Genomic DNA, 14,558 nt, shown 5'->3' with positions numbered 1-14,558 from the left:
TTCTTTTTTTCAGAGTTGGATGGCCCTGCTAAGGAAAGAAATAGGCCACTACCATGAGAAGAAAGAGCCATCATTAGATTTCAGGTATGTAGCTATTCAGTAGCAATTTGGGGTCACATTCTTTCCAAAATGGAACTTGCTGGAGTGCTCCTGATTTAGCACACATTCTGATGCTCCTACATAGAGAATAAAATCCAGGCTTCTCTTTCTGGCATTTAGTGATGACACAGTGGGACTTCTACCCACTTTTTCAGCTTCATTTCACATTTCTTCCCTTCACACACTCCATGTTCCAGACAAACTAGGTTTTGCAGTGTTGGACTTAAAAGAACTCAGAAAGACTTGAACTTGAATCTTGCTTCTGACCAGCTATGTAAGCCAGGACAAGTCACTTAACATCTTTCAAACTCAGTTTCTTTATCTGTAAAATAAGGTTCTTAGCCTTTCAGTACTCCAAATCTTTGATCCTCTGGACTATGGATTAACTCTGCCCCTATTTCATGCTGTGCTCTGGCCTCCCCTACAATACTTTCTTTCTCATCTCCACTGGTGGAGATCCTTCTCTTTTTTCAAGAATTAGGTCAATTGTTTGCTTCTGCAGGAAGCCTCCTCTGATTTCTTCCCTAGCTAAAGTGACCTCTTTCTCCTCAATTCTTCTGCAAATGTATTTTTGAACCTCTCCTTTTGCCCCTATTATGCTTTGAGTCTGGAGAGATATCCATTTCAGGAACAGCCTTTTGTTACATTCTGTACAACGAATCATATTTATTCATGTATGTATCACATTCTCTATGATAGACAATTCTTCCAGGACAACGTTATATCCCTTGCTCAAAGCCAAAAGGCCTATTTGTAGCAAGTGTTTAAAAAAAAATTGTTATGTTGAATTAAAGTAACACTTGTGAGATCCTGTGCAGGACTGTATGGGAAACAGTGATACCTAGCACAGACTCTGTCCCAGAGATCTCCCAGTCTACAAGGGGAAATGAGACAGAGGCACACATAATTATACAAAAAATGGAATTTAATATGGGGCAGAAGTGGGAATATAAACAATATCCTCAGAGTTTTGAGGAGTAGAAAGATCATTTCCATCTTGAGGAGATCCAGGAGTCTTTGTGGAAAAGTTGGCATTTAATTTAGATCTTTGACAATGAGATAGATTTCAATGACTTGACATAAAGATATTACAAAGTGTGAGATGTGATTATACAAAATTAGGTGGTCTCATTTGGCTAAGAAATGTAGAGAAATAGCGCAAGAAGGGGCTATAAGATGACAGCAACTGGAAGGGTTTTGAATACCAAACTAAGCAGTTTGGACTTTATTCCTTAAGCAATGGAGAGTATCAAAGGCTTTTGAGAAAGGGAATGATAGCATGGATAGGGTGATACATTAAGAATATAATACAAAACCAAACAAAAGAATATATTACATTAGTGACATGAAAGACAGCAGCTACTAAGTTAATTCACAAGATAACACAGTCATGGGATTTAGAGCTGAGAATCATTTCATTCAACCCCTTCATTTTATGGGTATGTGAACTGACTTGCCCGAAATCACATAAAGCTCATAAGGATAAGGCTTAGGATTCAGACCCAGATCTGACTTCTAATTCAAGGCTCTTTCCACTAAATAGCATGCAAGGAGGAGTCTGGCATATCAGAGTCTAAAATTCTCCCTTGTCTGGGTCTGGAGGCTCCTTTTTGGGGGTAGAAACTGGCTCATAGGTGTGTGTTAAATGCATTCTTTTTCTTTTCTGTATTTATTATTTAGCGACTCGAGTTCTGACACAGATAGCTTCTATGGCTCTGTGGAACGTCCCATTGATATCAGTTTATCTCCATATCCCACTGATAATGAAGGTAAGTCTTAGCACATTATGTGCTTTCTCCATCTGTGGAGTTTTCTAAGGCCTGGCCCCTTCCTTACCACTGTGCACTCTCTCCTGAATACCCTGAAATACTCCTGAACTCAGAGTTTGGGCTCTTATCCCCTTTCCTGGAAATATGTGTATCTTAATAAAAGAAATTGGTCCTGTGTCCTCTGGCAATGGAGGAAAAAGGAGGAATGGCCGATTCTTTTATATGGTTCTTTTCCAGCTCTGCATGGATCTGTTTATAGGTGTATAAATTTTGGTTAGCATCTTAAAAACTAAACTCCCACATAAAAACTTGATTTTAACCCAACAGACCTCCTAGAAATGGGCTTGATATTAAACTACTAAAAGGTTGTTTTCTCCAAAATAAAACTTATTCTCAGCTTCAGAGAAATGAAGACTTCCACCTCTGCACCTTTACTTATGCTATTCTTTACACCTGGAATGCCTTTTTCTCACCTGCCTACCATCACTTAGAGAGAATCTGATCTCCTCATTTTTTAGGGATCCTGCATCCTCCTGCAGGAAGCAATTCCCTGAGCCTTTAGGGCCTCCGGAAGTGAGTTCTACTCTGTCTGATCTCATAGCACTTTATATTGCTCTTATATTCACCTATCACATCCTGATTTGTATTATATTCATTCGTATCCATGTTGTTTTTACTAGGCTCTTGAATTTCTCCACAACAGGAATGACTTCTGTCTTATCTTTGTGTCTTCCTTGGGGACCTTGCACAGAATTGGAATTGAATAATTTTTTTAATTCTTTTTCTCCCCTTCTTGCTTATCTAAACAGACTATGAACATGATGATGATGATGATTCCTACATGGAGCCAGATACCCCAGATTCCGTGAAAGTTGAAGGTAGGTATTAACCTAGCATCTTAAATGACCATTATTCCTGAGAACCTTGTAGTAGGGATTGTGTGAAGTGTTGGAGAGGGGCAGGGTGGGTTGACCCAATGATATACATAATTACTCTCCTTTTTCTCTGGCCATGGCTCTGTCTTCCCTTATATTATTTAATCTTTCTAGCCATGTCTAGTTTATGAGATTAGGCCTATCATTTTAATAGACCAGAGTCACATGAGAGTAAATGATGGAAAAGAAACATGGCAAGAGCATTACCTGTAAAAGTCAGGTGAGATGCTTCAGGAGATGCTTTATAAGGAAAATGGAACCAGAGGTTCCTAGGCAGTAGGTTAGAATAATCCATATCTACCAAGAAACGAGTTAAGGAGAATGAGCTATCTCGTGTCTGATCCTCTGCAGAAGGAGGGACATCATTCTCTAGATGGTCTGTGGACCTTGGCTCAGACCTCTTTTGGCCACTCAATCAGAAAATTTTTATTGAGCATGAAAAGAACAGTACAGATGCTGAGAATTCAGAGAAGGTTGAGATGTAGCCTTTAATCTCAAGGAGCTTACAGTCTAGGTAGGAAGATGAAACTTAACATCCATCCAGAGATAACCATCAGTGCACAGCAAGGTAGGATTCAGTATTGAGTGAATTACCAATATCTGGAAAAGGAGTCCAAAGGAGAGGGTAAGTGATGAAAGCAAGGATGGTCAAGGAACAGCTTCTTTTGGAAAAGGAGAGATTTGAGTCAGGCCTTGAAAAAGGAGTAGAATTAAGGTAGGGAGAAGAGAGCAAGGGAGGATATTCCAAATTGGGAAGATGATGGTTAATGGCAGGATTAAAGGCTTAGATGTGAGAATCTATAAGGCATGTTTGAGGGGTAGTGAAGCAACTGATCTCTCCAATGAATGGGCTTGTGTAGGTCAATTGGAACAGAGAGGCAACTGAGTGGTGCAGTGGCTAGAGTGTTGGACTTGGAGTCAGGAAAACCTGAATTCAAATCCCACCTTAGTCATTTACTACCTATGTGACTGTGGACAATTCCTTCTACCTCTCTGTTTCAGTTTTCTCATTTGTAAAATGGAGATAACAATAACACCTTCCTCACAGGATTATTATGGATCAGTAAAATAAAAGCACTTTGCAAACCTTATAGCACTATGTAAATGTTAACTATCATCATCATTATTAATATCATTCAATCTGACAGATTAAGGCTATTTTATAGATACCATATAGAATTATATACATGTATGTATATGTGTATATATGTAGATGTTCCTCTAGCCAGATATATCCACTCTTCTTTTTCACTTCTATGTTTGCTCATGTCTTCCCTTATGTCTGAAATGTCTCCCCCTTGAATCTGTACCCATCTTCTTTTTTTTTTTTTTGCTGAGGCAATTGGGGTTAAGTAACTTGCCAAGGATCACCCAACTAGGATGTGTTAAGTGTCTGTGATCAGATTTGAACTCAGGTCCTCCTAAATTGAGGACTGGTGCACTTTCCAATGCACCACTTAGCTGCCCCTCTGTACCCATCTTCTAAAGCCCAATTCAAATGCCACCTCCTCTTGGAAGGCTTCCCTGATACATTGTCCCCAGCTTGTATGTATCTTCTTAGATCTCTTAGTAACCTTTTGTTTTGTACCACCATTAATGCATTTATATATTGTTGCATATCATTCTTGTCCACTGTACTAGACTTAAGGCTCCATGAAAAAAGACTATGTCTTAGATACATTTTGTATCTCCTTCAAGATGATTTTAATTTTTTGAGTTCACCAAGTCATAGATTTAGCTTCAGAAAGAATCTTGTAGATCCACATAGATAGTAAGTGGCAAGGCTGCATTTCAAACCAAGTCTCCCAACTCCTACTACAGTGCTTTTTTTACTATATCACCTTGAGTAAAGCAATCAGTTACTTTCTTTGAAAGAGTGTTTGCTTTTTACTTTGCAGATATTATGATTCATCCACCAACCTATCCCCCACCTCCAATCCCCACTCCAAGAAAACCAACCTACTCAGAAACACAGCGGTCCCACTCGTTTTCCAGCAAGTGCTCCACACCTCTTCACCCTCCCCCACCTCCCAAAAGAGGCCTGCCAGAAATCAATCCTGAGGACCTGAAAAGAGAAGTAATCTCTTCTTGGAGGCCAGAGCCCAATCTGAAAGTGCCCTCTCCCAGTCGAAGACAGAGTGATCCACCTCTGGGAAATCTACCTCCTATGCCCAGCTTCAGAAAACCAGCTTCTCCAGAGGTCGCATCTGTCAGTCACCTTCTGAATACTTCCAAAAACTGTGACAAGTTAAAATCCATCCACCTGTCTCCTCGAGGAGCATTTCAAGGACCACCTCTGACTGAGCCCCCTCCAATCCCAACCACTAAGCCCAAATTGATAAAGGTGGGAGAGTTACAGCCTGTAAGAGAAGCTATTAAACCTGGACTCTTTGTGCCCCCTGTGACTCCCAAACCACCGGTCTTGACACCTAAACACTCTGTGCCAGAACTGAAACCCAGAATTGAAAAACCTCCACTTCCTCAACTACAGTAAGTTGGCATTGAAGGCTTAACCCTTCACTGGAAATTGTCATCTTTCAGTCAAAACTTAAGAGATGGGATCTCTTAGGCACACAGTTTGATGTGTTCATGTGAAATCTTTTTTTTCTGACCATCATTCTTTTATAATACTGCACTAATAGTGATGAGGGTGGGGTATGCATGATTAACATAAATTGTATGAATCCTTACACATCTGTGGATAATTAGATCTTTCTGAAAGAATTGGTATTACCATTATTTCATTTTTAATCAGAAAAATCTCAAAGATGCAAATGTCAGGAAGCCTATTAGAAATGCTTTCCAGAGTGTACTTCTTATGTGTTGAATATTTTTAGTTATTAGAAATAGTATTATTAATTATTTTTTTTAAATTAACAAGGCAGATATTGGAAATTATTGCAATCTATAATAATAATGCCTTTTGCTTGTAGGTAGCCATTGTGGTGTGACTGAAAACCACTTTTGACATGGCTGTGTGGCCCTGGCCAAAACACTTAAGCCCTCAATATCCCAGGAAGTTTTGAGTGTCTAAATTGCACACAAGGTGCTGATCCTATCTGCAGTGTCTTCTGTACTTCACATTAATGAAATCACAAATCTGTGTTGAAAAAAACTAAATTAAGCACTGATCATTAACATACTGTCTTAATTTAATGATTTTAGCCTTTCAAAATCAATTTCTTTTATCTATCATTAACAGTAAGAGTCTCCTGCTTTAATTAATAGTCATCTAGAAACATAATAATTTCCCACCACAATTATAGGTTTGTTATTTATCACATGGAAACCTCTCCTACCACCAGGAAGTTGGTTAGCACTTTCATAGCCCCACTGAAGTTGGTATAATGAAAACATGTGTTTGCATAGGGCTTTTATGGCTTATGGATTTCCTGGCAGAGTACAAGTTGTGACAGGTCCCAGTCTAGTTGAAAAGACATCATTTATGGTTCTAGGAACACAGTTGTCTTTCAGGGATCAACCTAGTTAAGTTCAAAGAAACTCACCATGGCTTCTAGCTTTTTGCCAGAGCAGCTCACAAAAACTGTCCCTAATGTTGTAAAAGGGTTAGGATTTGCCTGAGCAGACCCACTCTGACAAAAATCACAGCTCTTTGAAGAACAAGTTGGCTTTATGGCTTACAAAGCTCTGTCCTCACAGTAATTCTGGGGAGAACATCTAAGCAGCCTTATTTAACAGATAAGGAAAATGAGGTTCAGGAAATGAAAACGACTTGCCTAAGACTACAAAGCAAGTAAGTAGACAATCAGTAGAACCCAAGATCACAGAATCATGAAGAACAACAGTAAGGGACCTTAAAGATCTCTTTTTTTCATCTTCATCTGTACCAATGAGAAAACTAAGACCCATAATGCTTAGTGTTTGAATTGGAACTCCCAGGAAGCCTCACAGAGAATTTCGAAATTGGAAGAAAACTCCAAAATGATCTAGTGCAAGCCTTATTTAAATCCAGGTCTTCTGACCCCAAGTGCTCTTTCGACCCTATAACACGGTCTTTTTCTGTGCCTCTTTTCTCCTCAGTAGTTTGACCTCTAGCCGAAGTTTTTTGATTTTTAGTTTTGTTTGTTTTGTTTTCCCAATCAAAACAACTATTCAATCCTGTCCATTAAGGCATAGATTGCTATTTAAATTGACAGAAGGAGCATATATGTCTAATAGAGACACAGAAGAAGAGAGTGAATTCCACATTCCCTACAGCCAAACTTCCTGAAATTGCACCATAAAGATTAATGCAATCAAAATAGCATACCTTGAATTGAGTTTTCAATTGCTAATTTTTTTACTTCCCTTAGTAATAATAATGGGAAGCATTTATATAGTGCCTTGCAATTTACAAAGCATTTTACAAATATTAGCTCATTTTATTTTTACAACCCTGGAAGGTACAGGAACTATTATTGTCACTATTTTATAGACAAGGAAACTGAGGCAGACAGGTTAAAGTGACTTGCCCAGTATTAGACAGCTAGTAAATGTCTGAGACTGGATTTGAACTTGGGTCTTTGTGAGCCCATAAAGGGCTTAATAAATAAGTATTCTCTCCATTGCAACACCTATCAGCTCCTAGACAGTTTGCATTACATTGGCTTCCAGCACACATTCAGAGGAGAAGGAAAATGTTGTCTTTTCAAAGCAAGACTGTCTAGAAAGAGACACTTAGCTTGGTGTGTTCACTCTTATAGCACAAGTCCCAGGGGTACAATATGCCATCTCAGAACTTAGGGAAGACCCTTGCACGGGGAGGCAGTATGGAGGAAAAGAAAGACACTGGAAGACCTGAATTCTAGTCCCCAGGCTTCCATGACATTTGCTGTGTGATCTTGGACAGGTTTCTAAATGAGAGGAGGGCAAAACTAGATTATCTATAAAGACCCTTCCAGCTCTGGCATTCTACAAGTGGACTTATTGAGGAGAGTGTTAGTTATGTTAATAAGCAGTGTTCAATTGTTCTTTTCCAGGAGATCCCCACCAGATGGACAGAGTTTCAGAAGCTTTTCCTTTGAGAAACCTTCACTCTCAACTAAGTTTGATACAAGCTGCGAGGATTCAGATGAAGACTATGAAAAGGTACAATTTATTCATGAAAGGAAGGGAACAGTCCTAGCAGGGAGGTTGGGCAGGAGATGGTACCTAGTCTGGGTAGAATGAGATGGAAGGATGATGAATAATCCAGTTTGGCAAGTTCCATAGTTTAATGTTTTAGGGAGTTACATGAGATAAGACTAGAAAGGTCAAGTAGTCCCAGATAAAGGAGAGTCTCGAGTGCCAGCTTAAAGAATTTCAACTTTATTCTGTAGATAGTTGGGAGACATTGAAGGTTATTAAGCAGAATAATAACACAATCAAAGCTGGGCATTAGGATATTATTCTGGTTTGCCTATGTTCTTCTCCAAAGGCAAGTTTTACTGTCTCTATTCATAGAGTAGATAGAGCAGCAAGGAAAGTCTTATAATGAGATTTCTAAATAAATAACTTGTGGGGTGTGTGTGTGTGTGTGTGCATGCACATATACAAATATACTGATTCAGTAAACAATAGGCACCTATTTTGTGCAAGTACTAGGCTAAGCCCTGAAGGATATACAAAAATGAATCAAACACATTTCTTGTCATAATGGAATTTTCAAACAGTAATGCAAATTAAAGCATCATTGTCTAAAAGAGATATGAACATGATAAGGAAAATTCAAGAAAAGGAGACATCCAATTTGGAGAGTCCGAGAGTGACCCATAAGAAGTTGGTTTCTTTAATAGCTAGTCATATGTATACATATATTGTATTGAACTTATACTTTAATATATTTACCATGTATTGGTCAACCTGCCATCTGGGGGAAGGGGTGGGGGAAAGGAGGGGAAAAGTTGGTACAAAAGGTTTTGCAATTGTCAATGCTGGAAAATTACCTATGCATATATCTTGTAAATAAAAAGCTATAATAAAAAAAGAAAACTAAAATAAAATTAATCTTAAAAAAAAAAAAAAACCCAGCTAGTCATAAGATGGTACTCCAGTAAGTTGATGGTGTAAGGAGAGACAGCCAGAGGAAAGCATTTACTACTAAATGGACGAGCCCCAAGTGTTTGGGCATGGATTACAGAATTCATTCATCAGCGTGCATTCATTCAACAAAGCATTTGCCAAATAGTTCATAAACTTTCCACTGTATTCAGAGTACTGTGCAAGGCAATGGGGGAAATACAAAATTAAGAAAAGTCATGATGGAGATTTCTCATGAAGTTTTCAGTCTGGTAGGGGTATGAGATATAAAAACAAATCCTATAGTACAGAATCTCCTGTGATAAATTAAAGTACATGAAACTGCATGAAGACCAAGGAGGAGGTTGTTATCAGTAATGTGGATGTGTTTAAATGTATGTTCTTACTAAAACACTGTATACATTGCCTTTCTCTTTCTTTCAGGTGCCGCTGCCTAACTCCATCTTTGTCAACACCACTGAATCCTATGAAGTGGAAAAGTATGTTTAATTCCAAGTATTATATTTAAAGAGCTTAGATATGGAACTTTTGTCTGTTGGACAGAAATAGGAAGAATGGATGGAGGTGATAAGGAAGCTAATTTGGAGTCAATCTATGAAAGAATCTCCAAACACTTAGATTGTCTGAAAGTGAACTGGACTGTCTTGTTGGGGTAGTTCCCCATCATTGAGGCCTCTTCAAGCAGAGGCGGAGTAACTCTTTGTTGGATATAGTTGCATCATAGATTTAGAGATGTTGAAGCATTTAGACTGATTTTATTTTATAGTCGAGGGGATTGAAGCTTAGAAATGTGAATAGATTTGTTCAATGTTTGAACCCAGATCCCTGCACTTTCAAACCAGCATGTTTTTTGCTGTGTTTGGATGCTTGGGGTAGAAGGGATTCATGAATGCTCAGGGATACTTTGAACTAGGTGACCCTTAAGGTCCCTTTCAACTCTGGGGCGCGGCACCATTGTTCTTTCTGGAAAGAAAAACAGATGGTAATACCAGAAACTGCTTTTTTTTTTTTTTTTTTTTCCAACAGGAAACCCTGGTTGGAAGCAGTTTTATAGCTGAGATTAGGAAATGGGATGATGCCATTATCATGGAAACCAATTGAACTTTTAAAATAATATTTGAGCTTACATAGCACAGTCCTGTTAAGTTCCAGGCATGTGTGGTTCAAAACAAAACTAACAGGCAAAGGAAAGGGTATTAACTACCAACTGTGGTACTATTTGAAAACGTTATGGTAGCATTCAATAGTGTGGGCTTACAGCCTATCTCTTCAGCTTTAGCAATTCAGTGCAAGAAAGCTACATTTGGAAATGTGCGATGAAGTCCTTACAGTTACTATCTTCTGTTTTAGCTTGTTTAAAGCCACTGATCCTAGGGGACAACCGCAAGATGGACTCTACTGTATTAGGAATTCTTCAAAGACAGGAAAGGTAACACACCCCAATATGTTTATATTCAATTCAACATATTCATTCATTCAACAGTATTAAGTATATGCTTATGTTCAGACCCCTATGCCTAGACATTGGGGAAGATGGAAAGGCAAATAAGGCACAATCTGTACCTTCTTGAAGATAATCTAATAATTTTAATAGCCAACATTTATAGATCACTTTAAAGCTTGCAAAATGCTTTTCTCACAAAACCCTTATGAAGACAAATAGTACAGGTATCCCTATTTTACAGATCAGAACCTGAGCTTCTTAGAAGTTAATCTAACAGAAAAGATAATATTGATATTATTACTGATGTCAATAATAAAATTCATAATAAGGCAATCAGTTTTTCTCCTTACTTGCTAGGAGCAAAACCAGTTTTCTTTAAAGTCATTTCCAGTGAGTTACTCAAACATTCAGGCTGTAGGGGATAAAAAGAAAAATGAGGAACAGAATTGGCAGGGTATTTTGGGGCAGGAGACAGAAATCCTCAGTCTTTGCCTCTTTTCTCTGCCAGCTTTAAAGATTAGAAAGCAGAATCTCAGGCCCAAAGGATGGCAAGATGGATTATCTAATCCAAACCCTTCCCTTGACAAATAAAAAAATTGATGTTGGCATTTGTTACTTAACTGGCCAAAGACACTTAATTTCTTAGAAGCTTGGTAGCTTTATTTTTTAAACTGGAGATACTACTGGCACTAACTCAAGGGGAATCTACAAATATCAATTGTTAATAGGTGGATCCAAGGTCAAACGGAGTAAGGAAAATGTCGCAGGGACAGGACTAGAACTTAGGCCTTGAGCTCCTTACTCTGCTGAAGCCTCCCACTGATGTTAGCTGAAAACCCACTTTCTTTAATATTTCTCCTGCTCTATTCCTCCTACAAACCCCCTACACCAAATTGCTCTCTGTAGGACTTCCATGAATTGACTTTTTGATGATCCTTTTTTCCCCCTCTTAAATTCAGGTTTTAGTTGTGTGGGATGAAGCCTTTAACAAAGTGAGAAACTACCGGATTTTTGAAAAGGTGAGAGATGCTGTTCACAAACCTCAAAAAATCAAAGTCTCTTGTTTTCCTGTGACCAAGCCTTAAGCAAGAGCTGTTAGTCTGATTGTACTGGGGTTTGGAGGAGATCTTACAGCAGAAATCCCTTGTGTTTTGCGTTTTTTTACCGGGCTATCTCATACCTGTGATATCTCATCTTATACTTACTTTGCCACGTAGATGTAGTAGATGCCTTTGGAATCCCTTCCCATTTTAAACCTTAAGGAAACTGAGGCAGAAGGGAGCGCTGATCTAAATCATATGGCTCAACTCCGAATAAAAGCCCTGGTGTCTGGGCTCCCACTAGAGCTAAGGAAGGAAAATGTTGAGATTGGTGCTACAGAGAAGACTAAAAGACTTCTTTTAGATTGGAGGACTTCACCAGGATGATGATGGGTAGCACTTTAAAATTTGCAAAATGCTTCACAAGCATTACTTCATTCAAGTCTCAAAACAACTCTGTGAGATAGTCACCATATTTGTTATGTTTTTCCTCTCATTCCCCCCACTGAAGAGATGAGGAAACTGAGACTCAGAGAAGGCTAAGGAACTTGCCAGTGGTTACCCAGCCAGTTAGAATCAAAGGCAGGATTTGAATCCTGGTCATCCTGACTATAAACCTAGCAATTGATCTACTTGATATGCCAAAATGTTGTGATGATTCAACTTTCTGGATGAGATTTGGCTATTGGGGGACTAGAATCAGATTCACCAGACTATAGGACAAAGATTCCTCTCCCAGTTCTAAAATTTACTAGCTATGTGACCAAAGGTCACCTCCCTGAGCCTTTCCTGCTCTGATTCTTAGTTTCTCCCCTGTAAAATAGACATTTCTTGCAATAACTACCTCACAATTTTTTGTGTGCAATCATCTTTTTAAATTATGTTATGTAAAAAAATGAAATAAAAAATTATATTGTTATAGGGATGCTTGTTTTATTCTATAGATCAAAAATAAAATGAATAAATAAATAATTTTAAAACTGAAAAGAAAAAAAGAATTCGAGGAGAGAAAGTATTCCAAACTCTCACTGTTGTTAACATACTCTGATTCTTTTCCTCTCCTGTTTTCTTTTTTCTCCTTTTCTGTCTTCATTCCCCTCCTCCTCTTTCCTCTTCTCCCATCCCCTTCTCCTTGTGGCTCCATAGAGATTCCAGGGTTTCCCCCCATTCCTATTCCATGTCCTTTCTTTTATTCCCCCTTTGTAACATTATTTTCCTCTTTTTCTTGACCCTTTCCTCTTCCTGACCTTCCTTTCATCCTTTTCTCTCCTTTGTTCCCTTCCTACCATGTATGTGCTTCAAGCCTGCCAGTGATAGGCAATGCTGCACCCATAGATAAAGAGCTAACTCACCCCTCAACTAATGCTTCCCCCAAAGCTTTTGGAGGGCAAGAAATAGATCCCAGAGATGACCATTGTCTTTATGTTCTTATCCCAGGACTCCAGATTTTACCTTGAGGGAGAGCTTTTGTTCGTGAGCATCGGAAGCCTGGTTGAGCACTATTACACCCACGTCCTGCCTGGTCACAAGAGCCTGCTTCTTCAGCATCCCTATGGCTACTCAGGGCCCAGGTGACACCTGTCTGATTTAGCATTTTGGTGCAATAATTGAACCTGGAGACAGAAGGAGAAAAGAAAGACTTGGATGGTTGGTCTTGACTTCCACTAACAGCTGCCCACCCAACTTGGGTCCTTGATTTCATCTGTTCTGCATGTTATTCTGAACCTGTGTTATGGCTCTGCTCCGTTTGCCTCCCAGAGGCAGGTGAATGGGGTTCACTCCCCACCTTTCTTCCATTAATTTCCCCCACCTGAGTCCTCAAGGAGTGAATGCATCATCATAAATAAGCACACCCTCAACTCCATTTCCCAAGCAGTTCTTAAAGAACTTCTTCCCTGGTGGCCAAACTCGACAGATCAATGACAATATTTGGAAGAGGTCACCATGGAAATGGACAGAAATACTTTTATGGATCAGGGCACAAGATACCGTGTCTCATAATTGCTGAGTCAACTTGAGAAGTCTTAGCAATAGAGTGACAGAGCTAATAAGGCAGCCAATAGTTTGATGAATAGAGCATGGGGCCTGAAGTTCAAATCCAGCCTCAGATACTTACTAGCTGTGTGACCCTGGGCAAGTCACTTAATCAGTTTGCCTCAGTTTTCTCATCTGTAAAATGGGGATAATAATAGCACCTACCTCCCAGGGTTGTTCTGTCATAATAATTGTAAAGTGCTTAGCACAGTGCCTGGCACATAATAGGCACCGCATAAATGCTAGCTGTTATTATTAATGAATTGTTTTCAATTGTATTAAACATGAAAAATTGTATTAAACTCACTTGGGTTTCGAGCAAAAAACATTTCAGAGTGACCTCACACAGACTCATTCTTCTTTTTGCCTGCTGGCCGGGAATATATTCACAAGCAACAAAATGAACTGAGAATACTGGAGAAAGCAAACCGTCTGCCATTCATAAAGAGGAGCAAGAGAAGAGAGACCCACCTGGGCAGGAGGTGGATCCTTACTAAGGATGAGCATAGGAATGGACTATTTGAGAAATAGACTGTTAGGAGGCTCTCCATCCTGGGCAAGCCAACTTAGATTTCTCTCTGGACCGGGTGTGCAGAATGTCCTCTTGGGTTCCTCTCAGTGGCCATCTTGCAAAGTGTCATTGGGAAGCTGCTCTCCATTGCACAAAGACCCAGATTGAGCTCATCCTAGACTCTTGGGCTCATGTTCTTCAGCAGCAAGCCAACCAAAGGACTTGTTCTTGTGCAACCCATGTGACGCTGACCCTTTTATTCCCATCATGGGCTGATTAAAAACAAATGGGGACGTGGCGCCAAGAGAGGGAGGAGACTCTAAATCAAGACATTCGAAGTTTGCTTTGCAGCAGACTTTTCTCTTTTCTCTGGGGACAATTAACTTGGCATGGAATGTTTATGTCCTTTGATATTCCCCCTGTGCTAACGCTAAACTCTAATTAAAGAGAGAATTCTGATGGTAACTAATAAAACAGAACTAGAAACATTCCTGATTACACATCATTGACCAGCTCTATCAGGAATGGGCTCTAAGACCAAGCTGGGAAATCTGCTCAGTTCCATCTTGCACTGATGGGAGCTTTCATGTTTCTCTTGCTCCTTAGGATTCATACACTTCCTGGCAATGCTCCCAAGTAAAGGAAAAGATGACGTTCAATCATAGAACCTATCTAACCCAGTCCTAAAGCAGGAGTCCTATCTGTATT

At 39.3% G+C, this 14,558-nt stretch overlaps 1 protein-coding gene across 4 annotated transcripts in view; it reads left to right on the top strand.

Moving 5' to 3' along the window:
* The window catches only part of SH3BP2 (SH3 domain binding protein 2), a 102,290-nt gene extending 87,966 nt beyond the window's left edge, over positions 1–14,324 (top strand). For all 4 annotated transcript variants that reach the window (XM_074276342.1, XM_074276343.1, XM_074276340.1 and 1 more), the window contains 9 exons: positions 14–84; positions 1,780–1,868; positions 2,678–2,746; positions 4,702–5,293; positions 7,783–7,891; positions 9,245–9,300; positions 10,172–10,250; positions 11,225–11,284; positions 12,743–14,324. In XM_074276342.1, coding sequence (XP_074132443.1) covers positions 14–84; positions 1,780–1,868; positions 2,678–2,746; positions 4,702–5,293; positions 7,783–7,891; positions 9,245–9,300; positions 10,172–10,250; positions 11,225–11,284; positions 12,743–12,880 — 1,263 coding nt within the window. In that variant the 3' untranslated portion in view covers positions 12,881–14,324. The remainder of the gene's footprint in view (positions 1–13; positions 85–1,779; positions 1,869–2,677; positions 2,747–4,701; positions 5,294–7,782; positions 7,892–9,244; positions 9,301–10,171; positions 10,251–11,224; positions 11,285–12,742) is intronic.
* The last annotated feature ends 234 nt before the right edge of the window (positions 14,325–14,558 follow it).

The sequence above is a fragment of the Sminthopsis crassicaudata genome, chromosome 6 (genome assembly GCF_048593235.1).
Source record: "Sminthopsis crassicaudata isolate SCR6 chromosome 6, ASM4859323v1, whole genome shotgun sequence".
Classification (NCBI taxonomy): Eukaryota; Metazoa; Chordata; class Mammalia; order Dasyuromorphia; family Dasyuridae; genus Sminthopsis; species Sminthopsis crassicaudata.
Note: the sequence above shows the minus strand (reverse complement) of the source record. Positions and strands in the feature narration are given on the sequence as shown.